The sequence below is a fragment of the Zonotrichia leucophrys genome, chromosome 6 (assembly GCF_028769735.1).
Source record: "Zonotrichia leucophrys gambelii isolate GWCS_2022_RI chromosome 6, RI_Zleu_2.0, whole genome shotgun sequence".
Classification (NCBI taxonomy): domain Eukaryota; kingdom Metazoa; phylum Chordata; class Aves; order Passeriformes; family Passerellidae; genus Zonotrichia; species Zonotrichia leucophrys.
Window position 1 is genome coordinate 3410653 of NC_088176.1, and position 22908 is coordinate 3433560.

General features: G+C 50.8%; 1 protein-coding gene across 2 annotated transcripts in view; it reads left to right on the forward strand.

Moving 5' to 3' along the window:
* The first annotated feature begins 4743 nt into the window (after window positions 1–4743).
* The window catches only part of FAM53B (family with sequence similarity 53 member B), a 46241-nt gene continuing 28076 nt past the window's right edge, over window positions 4744–22908 (forward strand). The window contains exons 1-3 of one of the 2 annotated variants that reach the window (XM_064716741.1): window positions 4744–4830; window positions 16047–16228; window positions 22442–22666. In XM_064716741.1, coding sequence (XP_064572811.1) covers window positions 22598–22666 — 69 coding nt within the window. In that variant the 5' untranslated portion in view covers window positions 4744–4830; window positions 16047–16228; window positions 22442–22597. The remainder of the gene's footprint in view (window positions 4831–16046; window positions 16229–22441; window positions 22667–22908) is intronic. The other variant, XM_064716742.1, reaches the window with a different exon arrangement.

The window sequence follows — 22908 nt, forward strand, 5'->3', positions numbered from 1 at the left end:
TTGTACTTTTCCAGCCAATATTAAAAAGGAGCTTTCAGATATTTGGGGTTTTAAACCTGCAGTTGCTGTTTACAACTCATTATACCTGGGTGAGGAAGTGCATGTCCCACCACACAGATCTCAGGTGTGATTCTCTGGAGAGCAAACAATGTTCTCTCTTACAGTCTGTGTCAGAATTATTTCAGTTCTTCACTGGCTGGGAAATCTGTGAGCCCAAAGAGTCAAATGAACGGGCAAATGAGGGGATGAACTGAAATCCCTCAGTAGAACCACTGGGTTTGTTCCCAGGAGTGCAGGCTGAGGCCAGGTGTGCAGGGCACAGCACCCAGATACCTGCAAAGCTGCACAGCTGAGCTGACACAGCCTCTCTGGAGTTATTTTTATGTAAGGACAAGTTCTTGAATAGCTTTTCTGCTGCATTAGGCACAGCAGGCTGCTCTCCATCGCTGACAGTGGCTTCCATGTATTTCTGCATTCCAGGAATGCACTGGCAGCACTGTAGCCATTGTGAGGGAAATCTGCCTGTGCATATACTCTGCTGTGAGCCAGGGTGCCTGGTGTGAGGCTGCCAAATTTTGTGTTATTTCATACCAGACAAAATCTTTAAGCGTGGTATTTAGCAACATACAGCAAAATGTTCAGTGTTTTGGCACTGGGATTGCTTCCCTGATCTTAGCCTGGCTAGAGGTGCAGAGCATGGCTTGCTGCAACAATAACTGCTTCATTTTATAGGCCCTCCAAGCATTTTAATGTATGGAATCATCCCCTGTAAAATAGGAGAGCACAAAGGAAATAATTGGGCCAGGGCTTTGCAAAGCAGTGTGGGGATCTGCCTTTGAATTCCTGTTGCTTGCTGCCTTTTCTGGGATGAGAGGAGGGGGAGCTGCCCTGCCCAGCCTTACCTGCTTGGGCTGAGGGGGTGGTGAAGGGTTCTATCCCACGCTTTGGCTGCAAGGAGGTTGAGCATGACCTAACCCTTGTGGTGGCAGCTAAATTGAGGAGCAATTAATGGCTACCAAGGGCTTTCAGTGAAAGGGGATGAGGTGTTATAGCCTCCAGACAAAGGAGGAAAAGGAACGCTGGCCTGTTTTGTTTAACACAAATAAGGGAAAAGCCAACCTGCAGCTTAATTTCCATTTGTTAGGTAACAGTATAGCTTGAAATGAGCCCATTTCTCTGTTACTGGAAATTAAGCTGAGTGCTGTCTGGCAAACCAGCTGCTGCCAGGTAACACATCAATTCTGGGTAATCACAGCAGAGCTAATAGAGCCCAGAGAGGGAACAGACACAAACCTCAGCCCAGTCACTGCAGCAGCCAGGTATGCATGGACAGTGTCATGTGTCAAGTAGAGGTGAGGAGAGTGTGCTTATTTAAAGAAATTTTAGCTGTTGATAGGGCTGAGAACTGAAATTCAAGCAGAAGGATCTTTCACCCCAATTTTCAGTAGTAATTAGCTTTGCTGGCTGCTGCCCTACCCCAGGGCTCCTCAGCTCCATGGGTGCTGCACTGCTGCTTATCCCAGGTAGGGTGATGCTTTGGGGCATGTCTGCAGCTGCCTCAGGCTTTGTGGATGATGGAAAAATAACTCTGGGCTTATCTTAAACCAATTGAAACCCAAATATTACTGACAAAGTGATGAGCACATCCAGACTCCCATATGTACTTCATGGCCTATTTATTTTATCCATCACTGTTTCCATTGCTCCCAGTCTGGGGCACCCAGATCAGGTGTCACACCCTCTGCCAAGGCAGGGGAGGAGGCAGCAAACACAAAGCTCTTACATGTGTGCAGCAAATAGCCTGTGACATAAAAAAAGAGATTTTTAAGTTTGGTGGAAATCCCACAGTATGCCAAACGCAGTCAGAACTACACTCCTCATCTCAGCCCTCTGCACAGCAATGCTTCACCTGTTTAGGGTGTCTGTGATTCTGGTACTTTCTGACACAGAGCACCTTGACCACATTACAGAGATATGCTCATTCCCTGGGCGTGAAATATTTATTAAAAATACTTCTGCTTGCTGTTATAAGGATTTTGTGGATTTGAGGATTTCCCCTGAAGGTGAAGGGTGTTCCTGGAGACCTTTGGTGTTGACAACATGTCCCTGTGAGTATGTGGCTCCCAGCACAGCTGGGTGACAGGGACATCAGCCTGTGGCTGGGACTCTCTGACTCTCTGGCCCTTACCTGTGTTCTTTGCCTGGCAGAGAAGCAGAAGGATAGACCCATAAATAACTGGGATGGCTCAGGTGCTCAGAAGGACAGTGCAGAGTCCTTGTGAAAGGCACAAACTTCTGAAATTGTTGGTGCATATGACATGAATAACAGCAAACTGGAGAGACAGCGAAGCATTGGAAAGGCTACATGGAAAGAAGGCTGTAACTGCAGCCAGATGCTGTGTACAGGGAGTGAAGGAAATGCTGTCTATCCACAGGGCTTAGCACTGCTACATTAACATGTCTTAATGGCTTGGACCCCAGAATCACTTCAGAAGGACCGTGGGGATCATTAGATTTTTTCCTATCCACGGTTTCCATCCCCATCAGGAAGGCTCCCAGTCAGTGGGTAGCAAAGGCACTGACATCTGAGACAAAACCACAAATTAAATCAGCTCACAAATGAACTGAATGAATTTTCTGTCCATGAAGAATAAACCCTCTTGGCCAGTTCTTTAAAGCTTGAAAGTTATTTATTTTCTTCCCCCCCCCTTCTGACAAAGGGAAAAAGCACTGTCCGGAACCAGGGCCTTTGGGCAGCCAGTTATTTGAACAACATTACTGAAAATACTGTCTGTGCAAAACAGGTTTGTGCTTCAGCAACAGGCTTTCACACGTGCTGGGAATTCTCCACAGCCAGCTCATCTGTTGGGAAGCACAGAGGATGAGAGGCACAAAATGCTGGGTTTGGAGCGAGCTGCAGAAGCAGACAGAAAACAACTTTCTGCTTGAGTCTTGGAGCCCAGGGCTGCCACGGGAATGGATTCAATTATGCTCTGAGCTTTATTGCTGAAATATTCCACTGGGAAACCATAAAAAAACATTTTCAGACTTGATTCCCGAAGTTCTGGAAAAGGAGTTAGCAAGTGTTTTATTGCTACCAGTCTCAACACGTGATAAGAAAAGCAAATACTGAGTGGGATGGAGGAACATGATGCAAAAGCCCCTTCACATCATCAAACCCTTCTCCCTGTTCATCACCCACTCAGACTGGCCACTCCTGCTTAATTTTATGTGTACTGAGCATGGAGCCACTTTTGTTGAGATCAGCCCTCACTGTGTTGGTGGGAGCTGCTCCTTTGTTAAGTATCTGCCCGCTACTTCTGCTTCCCTCCCTCTTTCTTCACTGCATTCAATCCTGAGTGGCAAGGCTTCCTCGACAGTAATTTGTTGTCCTGGGCAGTGCCCAGGACCCGGAGCCCTGCTGAGCTCACAGCCACAGCCTCTCTTGCCCTTACTTGTCCCTCACTTGTCCCTGCATGCCATCCCCAGCCCTGTGCCCGGCCATCCAGCCGGGTGGATGAAATTCAGCCCCAGATTCATTCCTGATGGCATCTGTGTTGTCTGCTCGCATATGTTTAAGATTAATGTTTGGGCTCTGTTTTGTAATGAGCCCTAAATCTTCCTTTTAGCTGTCATGTCGTTTCCTTGTTCGCTCGTTACGCTCGCTCTCGGAAGGAGCCCGCATGCTGTGCGTGGTGCAGCCTGGCTGGATGGAAAATGTCACTGAGAGCTCAGTGCTGCTACAGGCCATTGCCACGTGAAGCCAAGCAGATGCAGCTCTAGTACTGCAGGGGACTCATGGCTCCTTCCTAAACGGGATTCAAGGGAACTGAAGAGGGGCTTGGGACAAGGGGCTGGACTGACAGGACAATGGGGAACAGCTTCAAACTGACAGAAGGCAGGGTTGGATGGGATATTGGGAAGGTGGGCAGGCCCTGGCACAGGGTGCCCAGAGCAGCTGTGGCTGCCCTGGATCCCTGGCAGTTCCCAAGGCCAGGCTGGACACTGGGGCTTGGAGCAGCCTGGGACTGTGGAAGTCATCCCTGCCCATGGCTGGGATGTGGAACTGCTTGATCTTTAAGGGTCTTTTCCAACCCAAACCAGCCACTGATTCTATGAAAGGGTGACAAGAATTAAGGAGCGGGATTTTTGTTCACTAATGGGTGCAGGGGCGCATGGTGTCCATCTGTGATGCGCCAAAACTTCAGCGCTACTTCTCGCGGGGACCCTTCAGCGAGCTGCTGGTGCGTCCGGTTCTGCTGCTCCTCCCCGGGCCGGCCGTGCCACCAGGAGTCACTCTCGGCCTCCGAACGGGCGGCGGAGCCCCAGGCGAGCCGCGCCCGCAGCATCCCGGGCTGCGGGGCCGAATGCGGGCGCTGCTGCCGCTGCCGGCTCCAGCCCGCGGCTCCCGCGGGACAGCCCCTCACCGCCGCCCGATTCCCCCTTTTTCATTATTTTTGGGGTTTCCCCCATACACACACGCTCTTCCTGGCGATGTTTAACCCGGGGATGCCCGTTCGGGGCGGCAGCCCAGGGTCTCCCCCGCCTCCCCTCGCAGCGAGCGCTCCGGTGCGCGGCTCCCCGGGGCGGGCGCTCCGCAGGTGCGGGCCGGGCTCTGCCGGCGCTGGCTCCGCTCAGGAAGTGACAAGCACATTTCCTCCTCCTCCTCCTCCTCCTTCTCCTCCTCCTCCTCCTCCTCCTCCTCCTCGCTCCCTCCCTCCGCCCGCCCCGCCCGCAGCACGGCGGCGGCGGCGGCAGCGGAGCGCGGTGGGAGCGGCGCCCACAGCCGGCCCGGCCGGGCCGCTCCGCCGCCCCCGCGGGACGCGCTCGGTAAGCGATGCCCGGAGCGCAGCGGGGCCCTGCAGCCCCGGGGGGTGCCGGGGGGCAGCGGACAAAGGGCGGCGGTGCGCCCTGCCCGGGCACGGGGCGGCTCGGAGGGGATGGGGTAGGACGGTGGTACCCCCGCAGCCCCCGCATCCCCGCGGAACGGGCTGGGGATGTCCGCCTTTGTGCCGTCGGGGCTCTCCCCGCCCCGGGGTGAGCGGGGTCACGGCGGAGGAGCCGCCCGGGCCCCGGAGGGAGCGTGCAGCGGTGGGATGCGTGTCCGGAGCGGCGGGGGCGCGGGATGCTGAGCCCGGCGTGCGGGGATGGGCGGCTCGCCGGAGTTTGGGAGCGGGCAGCGAGCGGTCCTCACCCGCTCCGAGCCCTCTTTGCCGCTGGAATGATTTCCTGCGAAAGGATCAACACGTGCTTTCCTTTCTGCGGGCCGAGAGTGCGGCTCCGGGGGGGCTGGAGCTCGGGTCCCGCCGGGCTCGGTGCTGCCCTGCCCGGTTCGGGGGCTCACGGGGGCTGAGCCGCGCCTGAGCATCCCCGCGGAGATGCTCCAGCTCTCCCAGGGCCCGCCGCACTTCCCACCGTGCCGTGCCTCGCTTTTCACTCCGGGCACGTGTGAGGCGGCTCGGGGCAGCCGGACAGACGGACAGGCCGGTCCTGGGGGCTCTGCAGCCCCCGGCGCTGCTGCGATGGGACACGGCAGCGCCTGGCTGTGCGCAGCGCCCTGGCACGGGGGGCTGCCCTGGAAAGCCTGTAAGTCTTGTTTCTCCATTCACTGACGTCAGGTTGATCGGGTTCTAAGGTACGTGAAGGTTTCACGTACAGCTGTACGCAGAGATTTCACGGCTAAGGAGCTTTTCCTCGATAATTTAAATTTCCTTGACTCGGAGAGAGTTTGTAACAGCGCCGTGCCTGTCACTGGTTGTGCCGCTGCCTCTCGGTGCCGTGCGGTCTCCACAGACGCTGGTGTACCTTGGCAGCTCATCCCCTCCTTAGGAAATCCTCTGGAGTGAAAAGTGAGCGTAATTTGTTATGAAATAGGCTGATAGACAAAACTTCGGCTGGCGATTGAAACCAGATGTGCATATTTTCCTTTTGAATCCTCGAGCAATACTAAAAGTCTGTTTTGACAGATTAAAAACTACTTGCAAATTGCAGAGGTAGCAGTGTTTTGTGATAATCCAGTAAAAACACGGAGGGCTGCGAGCATCTCTGCCCAGTGCTGGGTATTTCTGAGCACAGGAGATGCTGCTGCCATCACAAAGCACACATTCCCTTGGCCTGCCTCTGTCGTGGGCAGAAACATTTACCGGGGCTTGGCTGAGGGCTGGAAAAAGAAATAAAGAAACCCCAAAACAGTGTAGATAATGTTTCTAGAGAAAATATTTGGGGTGGGTCATGAAACAGATTAATTAGAGCGATAGTAAAAAACCTGAATTTCAGAGCAGTTTGCTCTGTCCGTACCTCTCGTGGCTCGGTGCAGGTTTGAAGCGAGCTTCTGATTTATTTCTTCATTTTTGGGAGTCCTGTGGAGCCTGAGGATGCTTGTGGTGGTGGGTGTGTCACACCAGCTCTGGCAGGGCCCTGCTCAGTGGGGCAGGATCAGGGCTGGAGGCACTTTATTGGGAGAAGATTGCTTCCAAAAGTGGGGGGAAAACCCAGCCAAAACAACCTGCCCTGGAACTGCTTCCTTCTCTGCACTTCCCCACCGTGCCCAGCACGGCCACGTGGAGCACGGCCACGCGTGCTGGGCTTGCTGCTGCATCCCTGGCTCCAGATTTCTCACTCCCAGCTTCCACCCAGAGGAGAGAGGGAGGGGAAACTTCTGTGACTTCCAGCTCTGCACAGGGCCGAGGTGTCCAGGAACCACAGTGGTTATAGAAAGCAGATGGCCTTTTGCTGTAAATGCAAAACTTTGCATAGAAAATCTGTGCAGATCAGTTCGGTGGGTAATTGATTTGTGTGAGTGAGATCCAGATTTTTGTATATGGAGATCAGGCAGACTGTGGGACAGAGCCAGCACCAATCTAGGTTAATTTTCAGCTATGGATACCTGCATAAATAAATACATGTGTATAAATATGCACACATGCAAATAGGCAAACATATACCAATAAAATTTCCCAAATCTGCATTGGTTAATTATATGCAATATTTTTTTTCTAGTAGTAGCAAAGGATTGCTTCACTCTCAGCAAAAGTATAGGCAGAACAAGATACACAACTTTTTGCCAAAACACCTGTATTTGTGTGCAGATCTGACACCATGGGCTGTGTCCTGAGGGGTGAGGAGGGGAATGAGCTTTATCCCACTTGTCTGTTTATTATTGCTGGTAAATTTCTGATTTCTCAAACGGCAGCTGTGTGGTTTGAAACTCTTCCTCCTTTTTTCTTTCTTTCTTATACTGTTACATAGAACTTTTCTTTTATTTGCCAGGATGGAGGTGGTTTGCACTTGCCTTGTAAAAATCTCAGATGGAAAAGAGGACACCCCAAGCTGAAAGGGTGGTTTTGGTTTTGTTCCCTTCCCCCTCCCGTGTCACGTGGCTTGTCAAAGGATGTTGCTGGGAAATTGTCCTTAATGAACATTAATCTGTGGCAGGGCAGACTTTGCACCAAGGGGCTGGGGCAGGGCGAGGTGCCAGAGATGCTCAGAGCTGTTTGGAGAGCTGGGTCCAGTCTCCTTCCCACACCCCAGGGCAGGGACGGGGCAGGCAGAGCCTTTGTGGCAGATCTGCACTCACCAAAACTCTCTGCTGGAGTGAAAATCCCTTCAGAAAGACAAGTTTTATTCCCGTGGCCATGGGGGACCAGGGCAGCAGAGGAGCTGGGATGTTGCTCCTCTGCAGCTCCTCATGCAAACTCTCTCCTTGGCTGACGTTTTCTGCTCCTTTCTCTCCCAAAACGGGAGGAGGAGGAAGAGGAAGCAAGCCTGCTGACTCGGGGAAACAGAACTAAAAAAAAATAAAAGCAGGTCTGCCGAGCAGCAGAGGGCTGTGAGAGCCGTGGGTCTCACGTGTGGGGGCAGCCACAGCTCCCTTTGCAGGGGTCCCCGCAGGGCTGGGCAAAAATACCACCAAAACAACAGCCTGCTCCTCAGAGAGCTAAATATAAACTCCGAGGGCCAAGAGGAGGGAATTTTCCACCGTGCTGCTCCTCTGTGCCTGCCAGCCTGCCCAGAATGAAGCCTGTGGCTGCTGCCCCAGGGGAGCTCCTGTCCCTGATCCCCAGCATGGCATGGGATGAGTGCCACCACTTTCTGCAGGGATGAGACCTTCTGAGAATTCCTTGGAACTGGGCAGACATGAGCCCTGGAGCTCTGGTGCTGCCCACAGCTCTCCCCACGAGCCGTGGCCGTGTTGTGGCTGTGAAAGAGGATTTCTCCAAGGTCACCCTCTGTGCCTGCAGCTGCAGCCTGGCTGCCCATGGCCCAGCTGTTCCTGCAGAGCAGCCATGCAGAACAGTGGCTCTGCCACAGGGAGCAGATCCATGGGCTGGTTTGTTTTTCCAAACTTTTCTGAGCTGGCTGCCTTTAGGGAGACAAAAATTCCCAAGCAAGAGGCTATTTCTGAAACCTGCTGGGGTGGTGCATCTCAGTACAGGCTGTGTGTGTGTGTGTGTGGGGGGGGGGGGGTCTTTACTCATCAACAGGTGAGCTGGGGATTGAAAATTAGGAAGTGTGGTGAATTTCCAGCCAGAATTTCTCCTGGCTTCAGGTGGTTTATCCATGAGTTTTGTAGCCTGTGGTGTTGGATATGTGTGATATTGCATCTTATGCATTTGACAAATGCTGTGTAAAATAAGTAAGATTTGGTATGTTACAAGTTTCTTTGATGTGTTACAAATTCTTCTCCCAGCTATTTCTGCAGAGCAGCCATGCAGAATGTGGCTCTGCCACAGGGAGCAGATCCATGGGCTGGTTTGTTTTCCCAAACTTTTCTGAGCTGGCTGCCTTTAGGGAGACAAAAATCCCCAAGCTGGAGCCTCGCTGGGATGGTGCATCTCAGTACAGGCTGTGGATGTGTGGGGTCTTTTGTCATCAACAAAGAGGTGAGGCAGGGATTGAAAATTAAGAGGTATGGTGAATTTCCAGCCAGAATTTCTCCTGGCTTCAGGTGATTTATCCATGAATTTTGTAGCCTGTGGTGTTGGATATTGCATCTTATGCATCTGACTTATGCTGTGTCAGATAAATAAGATTTGGTGTGAGAAGTTTCTTTGAAGTGCAGGGAGGAGTGAACTGCATTAAACTGACCTGGAGGAGCAGCACCAAACCCTGTGGCTGCTCCCAGCCCTGCTTGCTGTGGGTCCCTGCACGGATGGGTGGGAAGTACCAGGCCAGTTTGGCTCAGTAACCACTTCATTTGAGTAATATTTTAAGAACTGGTTGAGTGAGTGTAAAAAATCTGTTCTGGTGCGTTGAGTTTCTGTACCTCCCCCCTAAAAGTGTGCCCAAGGGAGACTTGGTCATGGTTTTTGCTTTTAGAGGATTAAATATAGCAGCATCATTGGTGTCACTCCTCTGTAGTCCATTTGAGGCATCCCCTGGGCCACATCATTCCCTGGATTTGTGGCTGCTGGCCATGGCTTTTGCTTTCAGCAGCCAGGGCTGGGGGCTGCCTGTGCGGTAGGTACGGGGCCGTGCTGAAAGAGGAGTTTGACTTTTGTGCTCACAAATCCTTACCTCTCCTAGGGTTTGTAAAAAATGGGATCTGGCAAACGCTGATCCAGCAGCTGGAAAAGCTGCTCTCCCTCTCTCTGCTCAGAACCAGCCCCTGACAGAAGGAGCAGGGGTTCCTTGGGTGGCTGGGGAGTGGTGGTGCAGGAGGATGCGGCTGCCCAGGTGCATCAGCGACTGGTCTGGGCCAGGGTCCAGAGATTCACCCCTCATCCTGCTCCTAAAGCCAAGGGCATGAGTTAAAGTGTGTTACTTACTTGCCTTTAAGGTATCTTTTCTGTCCTTTACCCTATGATGACTCTCGCAGTGACCCCACACAAGCTCCGTGCTCGTCTGCCCCAGTTGTACAAATGCCATCATCACTGTTCTGCACCAGTGAGAAGTGTTAATTATAAGGAAAATGAATTAATACAGAAAACTGGTTTTCTCTGCCTAGGACAGCCTGGCAGCACAGCTAGGCCAGGTGGAGGTGGCCATTTCTCATTGCAAGTGATATGAGAAATTCACAATAATTGTGATTTTCTGTGACTGCCTTAACCTTACTGAGAGCAGCCTTCTGTGTGCTGGGCAGCAGTTGTCAATGCTATGAAATTACTTCAAGTGTATATATTATTATCCCAGTTACCAAGTGCTTTGGGGTTTTTTTGGTCCCAGCTGGTACAAACGAATATTGTATAATATTTTCGAAAGGACAAGTTTTAATATTATGAACTAGGTGCCAAAAGCTACAATTGTGTGCCAAAGCTGAAGAGCCACTATAATTATAAAGATACAGAAAGCATTGGAAATATCCATTTTTGGGTTTGTAGACTCTCTGTTAGCTCAGAAAAACAGTAAAGCGTAGAGAAGCTGTGGCTGCCCCTGGATCTCTGGAAGTGCCCAAGGCCAGGCTGGACAGGGCTTGGGGCACCCTGGGATGGTGGAATTTGTCCCTGGCCATGGCAGGGGGTTAGAATGAGATGCTCTTTAAGGTCCCTTCCTGTCCAGGCCATTCTGTGATTATTGGATTGTCAGTTGTGTTGTAAATGAGATGCAGTGCAATGGATGGTACTTCTCAGAGTGAAAGCATCCTGAATGAAGATGTACATTGCCAAAATGTAAATGTTTCATTTAGAAACTCTCACCCACATTTTCGGTTGTGCATGGTTTGTGTTGTTGGTAGAAATTATTTTTCCTGTGGTGGTTTCAGATGTAAATATTTGAAACTTAAATAAAAGTTCCATCCCTGCAGTGTGATGGGCTGTGCTGCCCATGCCCTCCCTGTGCCTGTCTTGTGATGTCACACCAGGAAGGTGCAGCTTCAAGAGGAGCTGGACAGGAGCCAGGGCAGCCTGAGGAGGAGCTGCTGTGTCAGCCCACCCCCTGGCCCCTGCACATCCCACCCTGGGACACGGGACTGCTCTGTGGATCACCATTTCCAGTAATTTTCTGAGTTAATTCTTGCTAGAGCACAGACTCAGTGATCTTAAATGTCTTTCCAACCTAATGATTCTGTGATTCAGTGTTTTTCAGACAGGCCCCCAGTGCAGAGATAAAGCTGTGGCACTGCTGAGAGCCCCTGTACAGCCATTTGTGATGCTGTAGTTTATTGCAATGATTATTGTCTGTGCTGTTCAGGAAAGAATTGCACTTTGCCCTTGCTCTGGATGTGCACAGCTCCATCTTCCTGCTGTGCTGGGAGGTGTCCCACTGCTGCTCTGAGGGACCTGCTCAGCTTCTCCTGCCCTCTCTGGGGCAGCCAGGTCCTCCTCAGCAGTTACCACTCCCTGTTCCCTGTTTTGTGCTGTACCTGAGCCTTGAGCCCCCCAGTTACCCCTGGAGTGCCCTCCAGGCCTTGGTGAGAGTTGGGGGGAGGCTCCATGGAGAGCAGGGCACAGAGGCTGTGCCATCCCTTCTCCTCCTGGAGACCCCAAATTCATCCAGTGGACATATCCCTGCATGCCTGGGGAACCTACTGCACCATGCAGGGGCCTGGGCTCGTGCCCCTGCCTTTGAGGTGAGTGGCTTTTAAGCAATTTAGTTTTTTGGGAGGTATCTTAACATCTCTGTCACCAACTGTGCTGGTTGCTCCTCTCTGTTCTGTGTCACCATGCTGTTCTCTGGATTTAGCACTTTGCTGGTCTCAGTGTCTCACAGAGCTCTGGTTTTCCTGTTTGCTTCCCAATTACTGCCAGAATCATTGCATGGCATAGGGTGGCAGTGCAGTGACCTGCAGCTCTGTTTGGGATGTGCCAGTAAAGGGTTATCAGTGCTGTCATCCACTCCTGTGCACTTTAATGAGGTGTTTTATACCAGTGCTCCCTTTCACCTGCACAAAGGCTCCAGGTGAGGGGAGAGCTCTTTGCTTGGTGCTGTAATTGTGATTCCTGACTCCCTGACCTTGCCCTGAAACCAGAGCCTTGCTGTGCCTGAGGTCTCACCCACCATTTACCAGGCTGGTTGTGCTGTGCTCAGGGACCATCCCTGCTGATGGCTCAGAGGGCTTTTTGGCATCATCTTACAAAGCTGAAGGTGTAAATTTATTTGGAGCTGTTGTTTAAGGAGGATCTATATTTAGTGCCTGCTGTTTAATATCATCCCAGGTTACTCCTGACAAATGTGACTGTGTTGTTTTCCTTTCTGCTCAGGACAGTAATGTTTATATTGTCTATTTCTTCCTTTAATGATTCCACCATTCTTTCTGTTTTTGTCAGCGAGACTTCTTATTGTCCTTAACATCTATAAAATCCCCTGTACCTTGTTTTCTAACACAACCTGCTGTTTAACTAGCAGTCTCATTCATTTAAGGAGCTGGCCTTATTTTAGGCACTTCATAATGATTTACAAATTCCAGGATTCATTAATCCCTTCGCTCATTAGGGTTGCAAGTTGATACATGTTTTTCCCATGTGATGAAGGTGGACATTTTTGCTGCCCTATTTGTCCTGGGCAATCATTCATGTTTGTGCACTGACAGAATACCTGGCTTGGTTCCCTTGCTGGCAGCTTTGGAGCAGGGGTGGGATGCAGCATTTAGGTCAGTTCTCCTCGGGATGCTGTTTCAGGAGTGGCCTTTGTGCTTCACACCACGCTGGCGCTGGGGCCAACCCATCTGTCCTTTGGGCTTCCCCTTCCTGTGGCACAAGGGAATCTGTTTCTCTCCTGATTTTCACCCGTGGTGTGAGAGAAAGAGGATGCTTGGAGACTATCCAGAGATAGGGTGGAAAATGCAGATTTTAAATATATTTTCCCCCTTTATTGCTGCCTATTCACTCTGACATAACTGAGCTCGAGGAGTGAAGGACAGAACTGTGTTCCTGCCAGCCCAAATAAAACCAGGGGCTGTTTGCATTTCCATTACTTTTAAAAAATTTTCCTCACCTCCAAAATGGGCTGCAGAATCTGGGCTTTTATGGCTGCTAAGCTGCAGTGCAGCTCATCCTGCCCTGCTCTATGGGAATCCTCTGTGGGCATTACTTCTCTGGCTGGGCAGTCCCCTGGTGGGCACCTTGTGTGCCAAAGCTGAAGAGCCATTATAAAGATACAGAAAGTATTAGAAATATCCATTTTTGGGTTTGTAGACTCTCTGTTAACTCAGAAAAACATTAAAGCCTAGAGAAGCTGTGGCTGCCCCTGGATCCCTGGAAGTGCCCAAGGCCAGCTTGGACAGGGCTTGGAGCTGCCAAGTTGGTACCTCAGGCTTGCTGGAGCTGTTCCCCATGGGAAGCATCTCACTGCTGGCTCTCAGGGACCTCTGATGGAGCCAAACCTGCAGAAGGTTTGGGCTCTACGTGCTGCTGACACCTCTCAGGAGCCCTGAGCGTGTTACAGCAACAGATTCCGCATTATCCCAGCCTCGCGAGCGTCTCCCTGGATATTAAAAACACCAGCTAAAAGCCAAGTCCAAGCTCTCCATGAATGACTCTGTGGAAATGCTGTTGGGCACGTTTCAGAGCTGCTTTGGCTTTGATTTAGGCAGGTAAACACCGTGAGTGGGTGTTTGCTTTGACTTCTCCCTCGTAGCCAAAGACTTCCTTTGAGGGCAGGCAGAGCCTCCAGTGCTGCTCCCCAGCACAGCAGCAGCCCAGTCTGCCTGTGCCTGGTGTTGGCAGAGCCTTCCCTGCATGCCTGGGCCCAGCAGCAGTGGGAACCCCCAGTTTCCTCAGGATCAGGGGTGCCCCCGGCCCAGGGCTCCGCTCAGCCTGGCAAAGCCTGGTTCCTCCATCTGGATGCCTCCCAGTTGGGATGATGCTGCAGGATGACATCCCTGGCTGCCATCTCCTGCTTGTCCCACACTCTTTCTGCTCTGTCCCCCTTGAATTTACCCAAAATCAGCTGCAGGATGGCTCTGACACCAGAGATCACCTTTGCCATGTGGAGGGTGGTCGCTGGGGGAGGCAGGATGGGTTCAGCCCGTCCTCTCCTTGCCCTGCTGCACCAAGAACTGTGCTCATCACACATTCCCCATCTCCACCAGAGCCACAAACCCAGCTCCTTGGCAGCCCCTGCACGTAGGAAGCATCTTCTGGTACCAGATTGTTGGGTATTTAATGAACCCAAGGAAAACAAGGCTGCGAAGGCTGCGGGGCGAGGCGAGTTTGTTCCTCAGTCTGCCAAATTCCCCCTCGTTCAGACAACCCACAGATGTTTGGCTGCTCCTGCCTTAAAGAGATTTATGGAAGGTGCAGGGCTTGGAAATTTATGGGGACATGGAAGTGACAGTGTGGGCAAAGGTTTCCTGGCCCCATAGGGCTCCTTCCCTCGGTGTTGGTGGCAACGGGTGGACAAACAGCAGGGAAAGTGCCTTTGGGTCGCTAGGAGGATTAATAAAGGCTCCAGGTTTGCCTTTCAGGAGCTCTTTGAAAGCCATTTCTCAGCTGAGGAATGAACCCCCAGAGCCTGCCCAAGAGCCAAAGTACTTTGGTCTAATGCAAACAGTGTGGGGTGTGCAGGTGACAGCAGGCACGTGTGTCACCCTGTGTGGCCACAGACACCATCCACTGAAATTCTTGTAATACTGCCTGCTGAGTTCAGGGCGAAAATTTCAATTTTTTGACTGTTCTAAGTGATCATTTTGCTTCACATGAGGGTTCTGCAGTGTTAAAGGATTTATCCACTAAGGGGAGGTGGTAGAAGACAATGTGGAGTCTGGCAGGTGATCCATACATCCAGGATTATTTAGATCCAGGCATGTCCATCAGGGCTGTCAGCCTCTACCTGTTTGCCATCTCAGCCTTGCAGAAGGGAGAAATCTGACTTACAAGCAGCATCCAAATTGGCTCTGACAGCGATGGTGGTGTTGTGGGTCTTGGCAAGTGTTCCCCAATTACTCAGTGAGATGTCCCAGATCCTGCTCCTGCCTCAGCTGGGTGGGTTTTCAGTGGTCACTGATGAGCAGCAGCATTACAGTCGGTGTAACTCGCTTTGCATCTCCAGGATTTGCTTCTCACAGGGACCTTGAGAGCTCTGGAGCCAGCAAGTCTGAAAATCCCCATACCTGAGGGTGGGCAGGCCCTGGCACAGGGTGCCCAGAGCAGCTGTGGCTGCCCCTGCATCCCTGGCAGTTCCTAAGGCCAGGCTGGACACTGGGGCTTGGAGCAGCCTGGACACATGGAAAGTGTCCCTGTCCATGGCTGGCGTTTGGAATGAGATTTAAGGTCCCTTCCAAGCCAAACCATTCAGTGATTCTAACCCTGAGAGCATTATTATGTGTCTGTAAGCAGGTGGAGGTAGTTTGATACAGGTACTCTGAGGGGTTCATGAGCTGTTTGAAGTTGTTTGTGCTTGAGAAGTGAGTCAGTAACAGCAGTGTGGTGGGGCTGGCTTCAGCTCAGACATCTCAGGCTGTATATTGGAAAAGAATATAAGGAAGGAACAAGAATTGGGTTTTTGTGCCTGTTTACTAGAGCAGCATGCTTTGAGCAGTAATTAAAAGTAAACCCAGACCATGCTGCCTTGTTCAGCATCCCTACTTGTTGAGATTAAGCAGCCAAAGCAATTCTCAATTCAGCAATTCCTCAGCTTTTGGGAGTGTGGCCAACACTCACAGTGTCTCACAGACCACTGCAAATTCTTGTAATAAATCTCACAACTGGGGCGGCGGGGGAAACCCACAGAAAGGTGAGATGGACCAGCAGGCTGGACTGCTGCTGCTGCTGCTTCAGCTGCTCTTCTCCAGGGACAGCCCTCCCAGGGACAATTCTTCCATGGAAATACTACTCAAAGGTAGCAGTGGAATACTGAGTGGAATAGGCAACAATTGCTCAAAGAAAATGTGTAATTTCTGTGGTCATTTGGTCTGGAATCAGCTGTAGTCTCTGTTTGCATGGCCCACACTTCCAGGGATGGAGCAGCCACCACTTCTCTGGGCACCCTGTGCCAGAGCCTCACCACCCTCACAGGGAGGAATTTTTTCCTAATATCTAATCCAAGCCTACTCTCTTTCAGTTTGAAGCCATTCCCTGTCCTGCTGCTTCCCAGGGCTCCTGGCTTGCACCCCTCTCTTGCTGCTGGCTGTTTTGCAATGACTAATTTTGCTTTCTTCTTTTCCTTTTCAGTTGCCAGGGAGGAAAAGGCAAAGTCACTGCCAGCACCATTTCCTTCGAGCTAAAGATGTTGAGAAAAAGCACCTCTGCCCCTGCCCTGTCCTTTCAGCCCTTCTGCTGCTGCTGTGCCCAGGACTCCCTCCCCTGCCACTCCTGTTCCCTAAGAGCACGGGGGCAATAAACCTTTTACCCAGGTAGTTGCTGTGGAATTTTCCTTAATTCCTTATTCCTTTTCTTGTGAGTGCTTGCCTGCAGTTGAGGCTCAACCCAAGCACGTAGATCTGGGCATGAGCTTGGATTTGAGGCTCTCCCTGGAGATTTGGGGGTGTTTGGATGAGTGGTTTGGGGCTTGGAGTGCAGGGGACCCTCTGCCTTGTGTGACTTTGGTGTCGGGCTGAGGCAGTGCCATGCACGTGGAGCAGGGGATGGGGTGAAATAACAGAGTTTTGTTTGCTTGTTCATTCCTTTATGGCTGTGGGCAGGACCCTGGTGTGGCTGTGGTTCCTGGTTGTGAGGGTTATCTCAGGCTCCATCTGTGGTGGCTGCACGTGGCAGTTTTGGTTGCTAACGTGTCCCCATGGGATGGGTGCTGTCCTGGGAGGCCTCGAGCTCCTTCTGGCTATGGATTTCCTAGCGTGGCTGTAGTTCAGGGAGAAAATTTCTATTTTTGGAAGGTTCTAAGTGATCATTTTGTTGGGCTTCACATGAGGGTTCTGCAGTCTTAAAGGTTTTATCCATCCAGGCTCCATCCAGGATGCCCTGGCAGGGCAGGTGAGCTCTGGGCTGTGCAGGTGAGAGCCTGTGTCCCTGTGCAGGTGAGCTCTGGGCTGTGCAGGTGACAACCTGTGTTCCTGTGCAGGTGACAGCCTGTGTGCCTGTGCAGGTGACAGCCTGTGTTCCTGTGCAGGTGACAGCCTGTGTCCCTGTGCAGGTGAGCTCTGGGCTGTGCAGGTGACAGCCTGTGTCCCTGTGCAGGTGAGAGCCTATGTGCCTGTGCAGGTGAGCTCTGGGCTGTGCAGGTGACAGCCTGTGTCCCTGTGCAAGTGAGCTCTCGGCTGTGCAGGTGACAGTCTGTGTCCCTGTGCAGGTGACAGCCCATGTGCCTGTGCAGGTGACAGTCTGTGTTCCTGTGTGAAGCTGTTCCTCACAGGCACTGAGGTGATGGTGGTTCCTGAGGCTGTGCAGACCCTTGGAGGACCTCACCTCACACACTGCTCCCCCTTTGCTGTTACATGCAGGCAAGTCCTTTACTTGCTAATTAAAGCGTGTCCTTGCCTTGATAGCCCTGGAGAAGCCTAGCCTGGGTGCAAGCAGGAGGCAGGGGAAGGCATTTCCTTGCTCCTTTGTCTCTGAGTGCCTGGAGCATGGGGCAGCAGGAGGTTTTGCCAGGCAGGAGCGGAGCACTGTGAGAGAGCTGTGATGTCCTGGATGGTGTTTGTCCTTCCAGCACCCTGTGGAGCAGGAGGAACAGACTGCAGGCTCTGGGCAGGGCTGCAGCCTTTCTCCTCCCTAGGCTGGGCATCCTGGGGCAGTCTCTGCTCCCGACAGGGTCCCAGGGGACCATCCTGAAGATGGATTTCCATCTGTGGAAATTCCATCCTTTGAAAGCCACGTGTGCTGGCTCGTGATCCTGTTTGCTCAGGACTAGTCCATGGGGCATTTCCAGAGTGTAAAGATTTCTTCTCGGGCCCTGAATGGCATCTTTCACATTTATTGGAGGTTTTCACCCCATAAATAAACTCAATAATTATCTCTAATGGCATAGGCTCAAGCGAGGGGAACAAACTGCCCAGAGCTGAGCCTGCTCAGCCCTGTTGCAGAAGACAAATTATTGCCTGAGTGAGGAAATAAACCCAGACTGAGCTACATGCAAATGATAGACTTCATGGATTTTTTCCAAATTCATAAGACAATGAATCAAGAAATTAAAGATGTACTCCTTGGCATTGTCCAAAGCCCTGAGGGTGAGACAGGCTGTGCCATGAGGAGATTCAGTGTTGCCCAAATCACTTCTAAGAAATGGAAGGATGGGGAGAGAGGCATGATTTTTATTTTGGGTGAATATTGCCACGTTAGGCTTGCAGAAAGCCTTAAACCCCACAATTTTCAATTCCAGTCACCAGTTTTGGCTCTTTGCCCCAAATTCTTTGTAGCCTCCTGTAGGGTTTGGGAGGGGATGACCAGTCTGGTCTGACTGCACAGAGAAATCAAGGTGTGCATAGAGGAGGGAATTTCTGTGTCACTGGTGAGGGTGGGATGGTGCTGGAGCCCTGGAATCGTGCTCAGAGTTTGGCCCAGAGGGATTATGTAGAAATAGATTTGTAGAAAATTTTAAAAATTCAACACAAATTTTACATAGTGTATATTTGTATGTAAATTTTGAGATAAGAAATGTTGACTTAGAGATACTATAGAATAGGACAGACATTAAGAGAAAAATTGAACTAAAAACAAGTTTCAAAGGATGGCTTTGTGGATAATGTTATATACTTTAGAGAAATAGAACTATAAAAGATGTATTGTAGTAGGATTTAGATACTTTAGAGAAATAGAATTATAAAAATTGTATTGTAGTAGGATTTACACTTAGTTGTAGTAGGAATACATTTATAGTGTACTGTAATTAGAAAACAGCTTCTGATTGTGATGGCATGAATTATAACATCTGTATTGTCTCACCCTTCTCATGAGACTGAAATAGGAAAAAAATTTTTTAAAACACCTCTCAGTTGCCCATCTCTGGGTCAGAAAAGAGCAGAAAATCCAACAGGATTAGCTTTGGTTCTTCAGACATGTGGGTCTAACCTGCATTGAATAAACTCCAGAAATCCCAGAGGTTCCTTGCTCAGCCCTTTTCTTCCAGCACAGCACAGGGAATGGTGCTGGGGCAGGGCTGGGGAGTGGGGTCCTGCTTGGGTCATGGCTTCCTCACTTTGATCAGCATTAAAAATTCAGCAGGGGCAGGTGATTTATATTCTGAGAGAATTCTCACCGTTCTGCTTGTGAGGTGTATCAGTATGCAAACCACAGCTCCAGCTCCTTGTTCCCTGTGCCCTTTCCACTGTAAATAGGTTTTATGTCAGTGTGTGTGGCTGGAGATGGATTATTGAGCTGGACAGGGGTTGGATGTGTTCTGTGCAGAGGGGTGGTGATCCCACAGCAAGTGGAAATCTGTGTGGTGCTGATCCTCAGTCTCTACAAGGAGCATTCTGGGGGTCAGACCGTGGAATCATGGAGTTGGTAGGGTTGGAAAACACCTCTGAGATCATGGAGCTGGTAGGGTTGGAAAACACTTCTGAGATTATGGAGCTGGTAGGGTTGGAAAACACTTCTGAGATCATGGAGTTGGTAGGGTTGGAAAACACCTCTGAGATCATGGAGCCCAGCTGTTTCCCCAGCACAGGCAAGGCCACCACTAACCCATGTCCCCAAGTGCCACATCCCCAGGGCTTTTAAATCCCCCCAGGGATGGGCACTCCAGGCTTGGTAACCCTTCCTGTGGGGAAGTTTTCCATCATTTACGTGGGGGTGTGACACTGGTCACTGCTCAGGCTCCCTCCAGCTGTGGCAGAGCATCTGGCAGACACTTTGCTGAATCCTGAGGTGTTTTCCATACAGCTCAGTGCAGCAGGTGAGCAGGGCATGGCTCTGAGTGGTGCTTGGAGCCTGCTGTGTTACCAGTCATGTGTGAGACCTCCCTGCAGGGAAGGGCTGTTTATCCCCCATGAGCAGCTCTAAGGCTGTGCTTGTGCCTTGTAAGGAGCATGTTTGTTCCCCAGAATTTATCTTTCAAGCCTGTGGATGAGAGTTGGATCATTCCACTTAATTTTTTTCCAAGGCAAACACTCCATAGGTGTGATACTGTCTAGAAAGCAGCTCTGAGAGAAATCTCTTCCCACCTCTGCCACTGCAAAGATCACATGAGCCTTCTGCTTGGTCGGTGTTTTCAACCATGTAGAAAGCAGGGTTTGCTAAAATGTGGGGATTTCTGTGCCCTAGAGTTTCTTGGGGGCTTTTCATAAAGCTCAGGAGATTTTGTCAATCCTAGTGGCCGTGGCTCGAGTCTAAACTTAACCTTGACATCATGATGAAGATAGTTCCTTTATCTGATTGCAAATGAGGAAATACATTTCTTAAAGTAATTAATGGTCCCTGCAGAGCATCTTTTTATTACCATGTGTGTGTGTGTGTGAAAGCATGCAGTCTATAAATACCCAGTGGTTTCCTCCTCAGCATCAATAGGGTCCATCCTGGCCCTGCAGCTTGTGTCCCATGGCACTTGTTTGCATGGAGAGGATGTGACAGGGCAGGGCCGTGCGTCAGGAGCCCTGGGAGGCAGGATGGGGAGCCAGAGATCACATTTCACTGGAAAGTTTCCCTTTTTACTGCAGTTTCTCCATGGGGATGGCTCCAAAACCCAGCCAAGCAGGGGTTGAAGTTGCTGATACCTGCAAGTGCCTCAGCCCCAATGCTGAGGGTGGTGGTGGCTGCCAGCTTGGCAGCACTTTGCTGTGTTGCCTGTCATTAGGGCTGTGTTAATTGCAGGGAGGTGTGATGGTGTGTGCTGCATGCTGGCCAGGGCAGGGAGCCTCTGCCTGTACTTGCTGCTGCTCCTGCCTGGGTGTGTACCCGAGTCTGCTGCTGCAGCATTAACCATCACCTCAGGGAAGGGCAATTATTCCTGAAGAAATCATACCTGGTGAAGGTGCTTGGCTGCTTTCATGCTGCTCTGAACCCTTGTTTGATCTTTGTGCCAATGGTGCCCCAGTGTCCTCCCAGCACAGAGTTTGTCACTGCAGCCAGCACTCCTGGCTGAGGTTGTCATAGATAAAAATCAGAGAGTCACACAATAATGTGTTCAGAATGCACCTTAAAGCCCATCTCATCCCACCCCCTGTCAGGGACACCTCCCACTGTCCCAGTTGGCTCCAAGCCCTGTCCAACCTGGCCTTGACACCTCCAGGGATGCAGGGGCAGCCACAGCTGCTCTGGGCACCCTGTGCCAGGGCCTGCCCACCCTCACAGCCAAGAATCCCTTCCCAGTATCCCATCCAACCCTGCTCACAAATCATGTGTCATTTTGACACTCTGAAATGTTTACTTTTCTATCTGACAGTTTTCACTTGGTCACCGGGCTGCCCAGAGGTTTATGATGACATTACCAATAAACTGTAAATTATGATTCCATTGATAGCCCACAGAAAGCTGGAGACTGGACCAGGCACCCTTGAGAACAGTAAATCTTCAGAAAATGTATTGATTCCCAATCTTGGCTTTGCACTCTGCATGAACTTTGTCCTCATAAAATAATAGAAGGTGATTTTTCTTTACCAGCCAGCTGGCCTTTAAACGAGCTACTCTTAACACCACTGCAAGCTCTAATCCAAGTAAACATGGACAGGATGATTCAGGAGCTGGGAAGAGCAGCCATATCAGTTCAGCATAAGGGTTAATACCTAGTGGAATATTTTCATCTATCATCCTTAAACATCACAATTGGCTTTGACTGGATGGTACCAGATCAGTGTTTTGTGCTCTTTGGATTGTGCAAATGGTGAGTTTGGTTGTTTGCATTAACGAGCAAAGCAGCAAAATAGAGAAACAGGATTAGGGGAGTGATTTGGGGAAAACGCTGATTTCAGTAATCAGATTTCAGATGCAATCTGTCTGCTTTACAAGGGAGTAAATCTGCTGGGGAGGATGCCAGCAGGGCTCGTGGTCAGAGCTGGCTTGCAGTTTTCATTTCGAGAGCCTCCTTGTTGTCCAACTTTCCTAAAGCTACCTAAGAAATAGTTGGAGATCAAGAGGCATGGTGTGGCCCTTAGGGATTCAGGGCAAGGAGCTGTCCCTCCTTCTTGCAGGAAACTCTTTGCCTCGTGTTTCTCCCTAAAGGACTCTCCATAGATTGGGAATCATGGAGTGACTGGTGGGATAGGTGCATCCAGGGGATTTCACAGCCATAATGATGCTGGAGAGGCTTTTTCTGTTGGACATCTGCTCCCAGCTGATCTGGGGGCAAAGGGTTTCTGTGGGATCAACCCTGGAGCTCTAATGAGCTCTTCTTTCAATCTTTTGTATCTTCAGTATGGAGGATGTCAGTCCCCTCTTCAAATGGAGAATTCAGAGGAAATTTTATTAATTTGACTGCAATTCAGAGGAAACTTTATTAATTTGGCTGCAATACTTGTGTCCCTGTGTAGACCTTGTGTACCTTGTGTGCTTCCAGCAGCTCCTGTGAGTGCCCCATCCTGTGCTGGTGGGGAGCAGGGGGACATCCACAATTCTTAAGATCCTAAAATAAGCACACCCCTCAAGCAGCCACTATCAGGGTGTTTTTTGGGCAGTGCTTGCCCCTTTCCCAGTGCATCCACCCCCCTAAAGCTGTTCCTGTCTCTCTCTTTGTGCAGGGAGCTTTCCCCACCCCGAGGCCGTCCCTGCGCGTCCCTGAGGAGCTGGCAGGGCCCAGCCTCTCCTGGGGGATCATGGAGTGACAGAGGAGCTTTGCCAGCCCCAGCTGCCAGCACCCTTTGCCTGGACCCTGATGGAGGCAGGACTGCATTACCATGGTGATGATCTTAACCAAAACTCGGGAAAACAAAGGTGCTGACTCCGTAACATGCAGGACTGAGCTGGTAAGCTTTGTGAAATCTCTGCTCAGAACTCTTTCACTGCCAAGAACTGTGCTGTAGCTTTGTAATAAAGCTTTTCTTTCCTGCAGGGATGGGTCTTTAGGTGGTTTGTAGTGCTGATTTCTACAAAGGTGCATTAATATCCAAGGAGCAGGTGATTAGTAAATGATTGGAGTGCTGTGGCTTTTGCATATGTGGATTTCAGTAAGCACCAAAGGGGATAAACAGCACAAAAAAAATGAAAT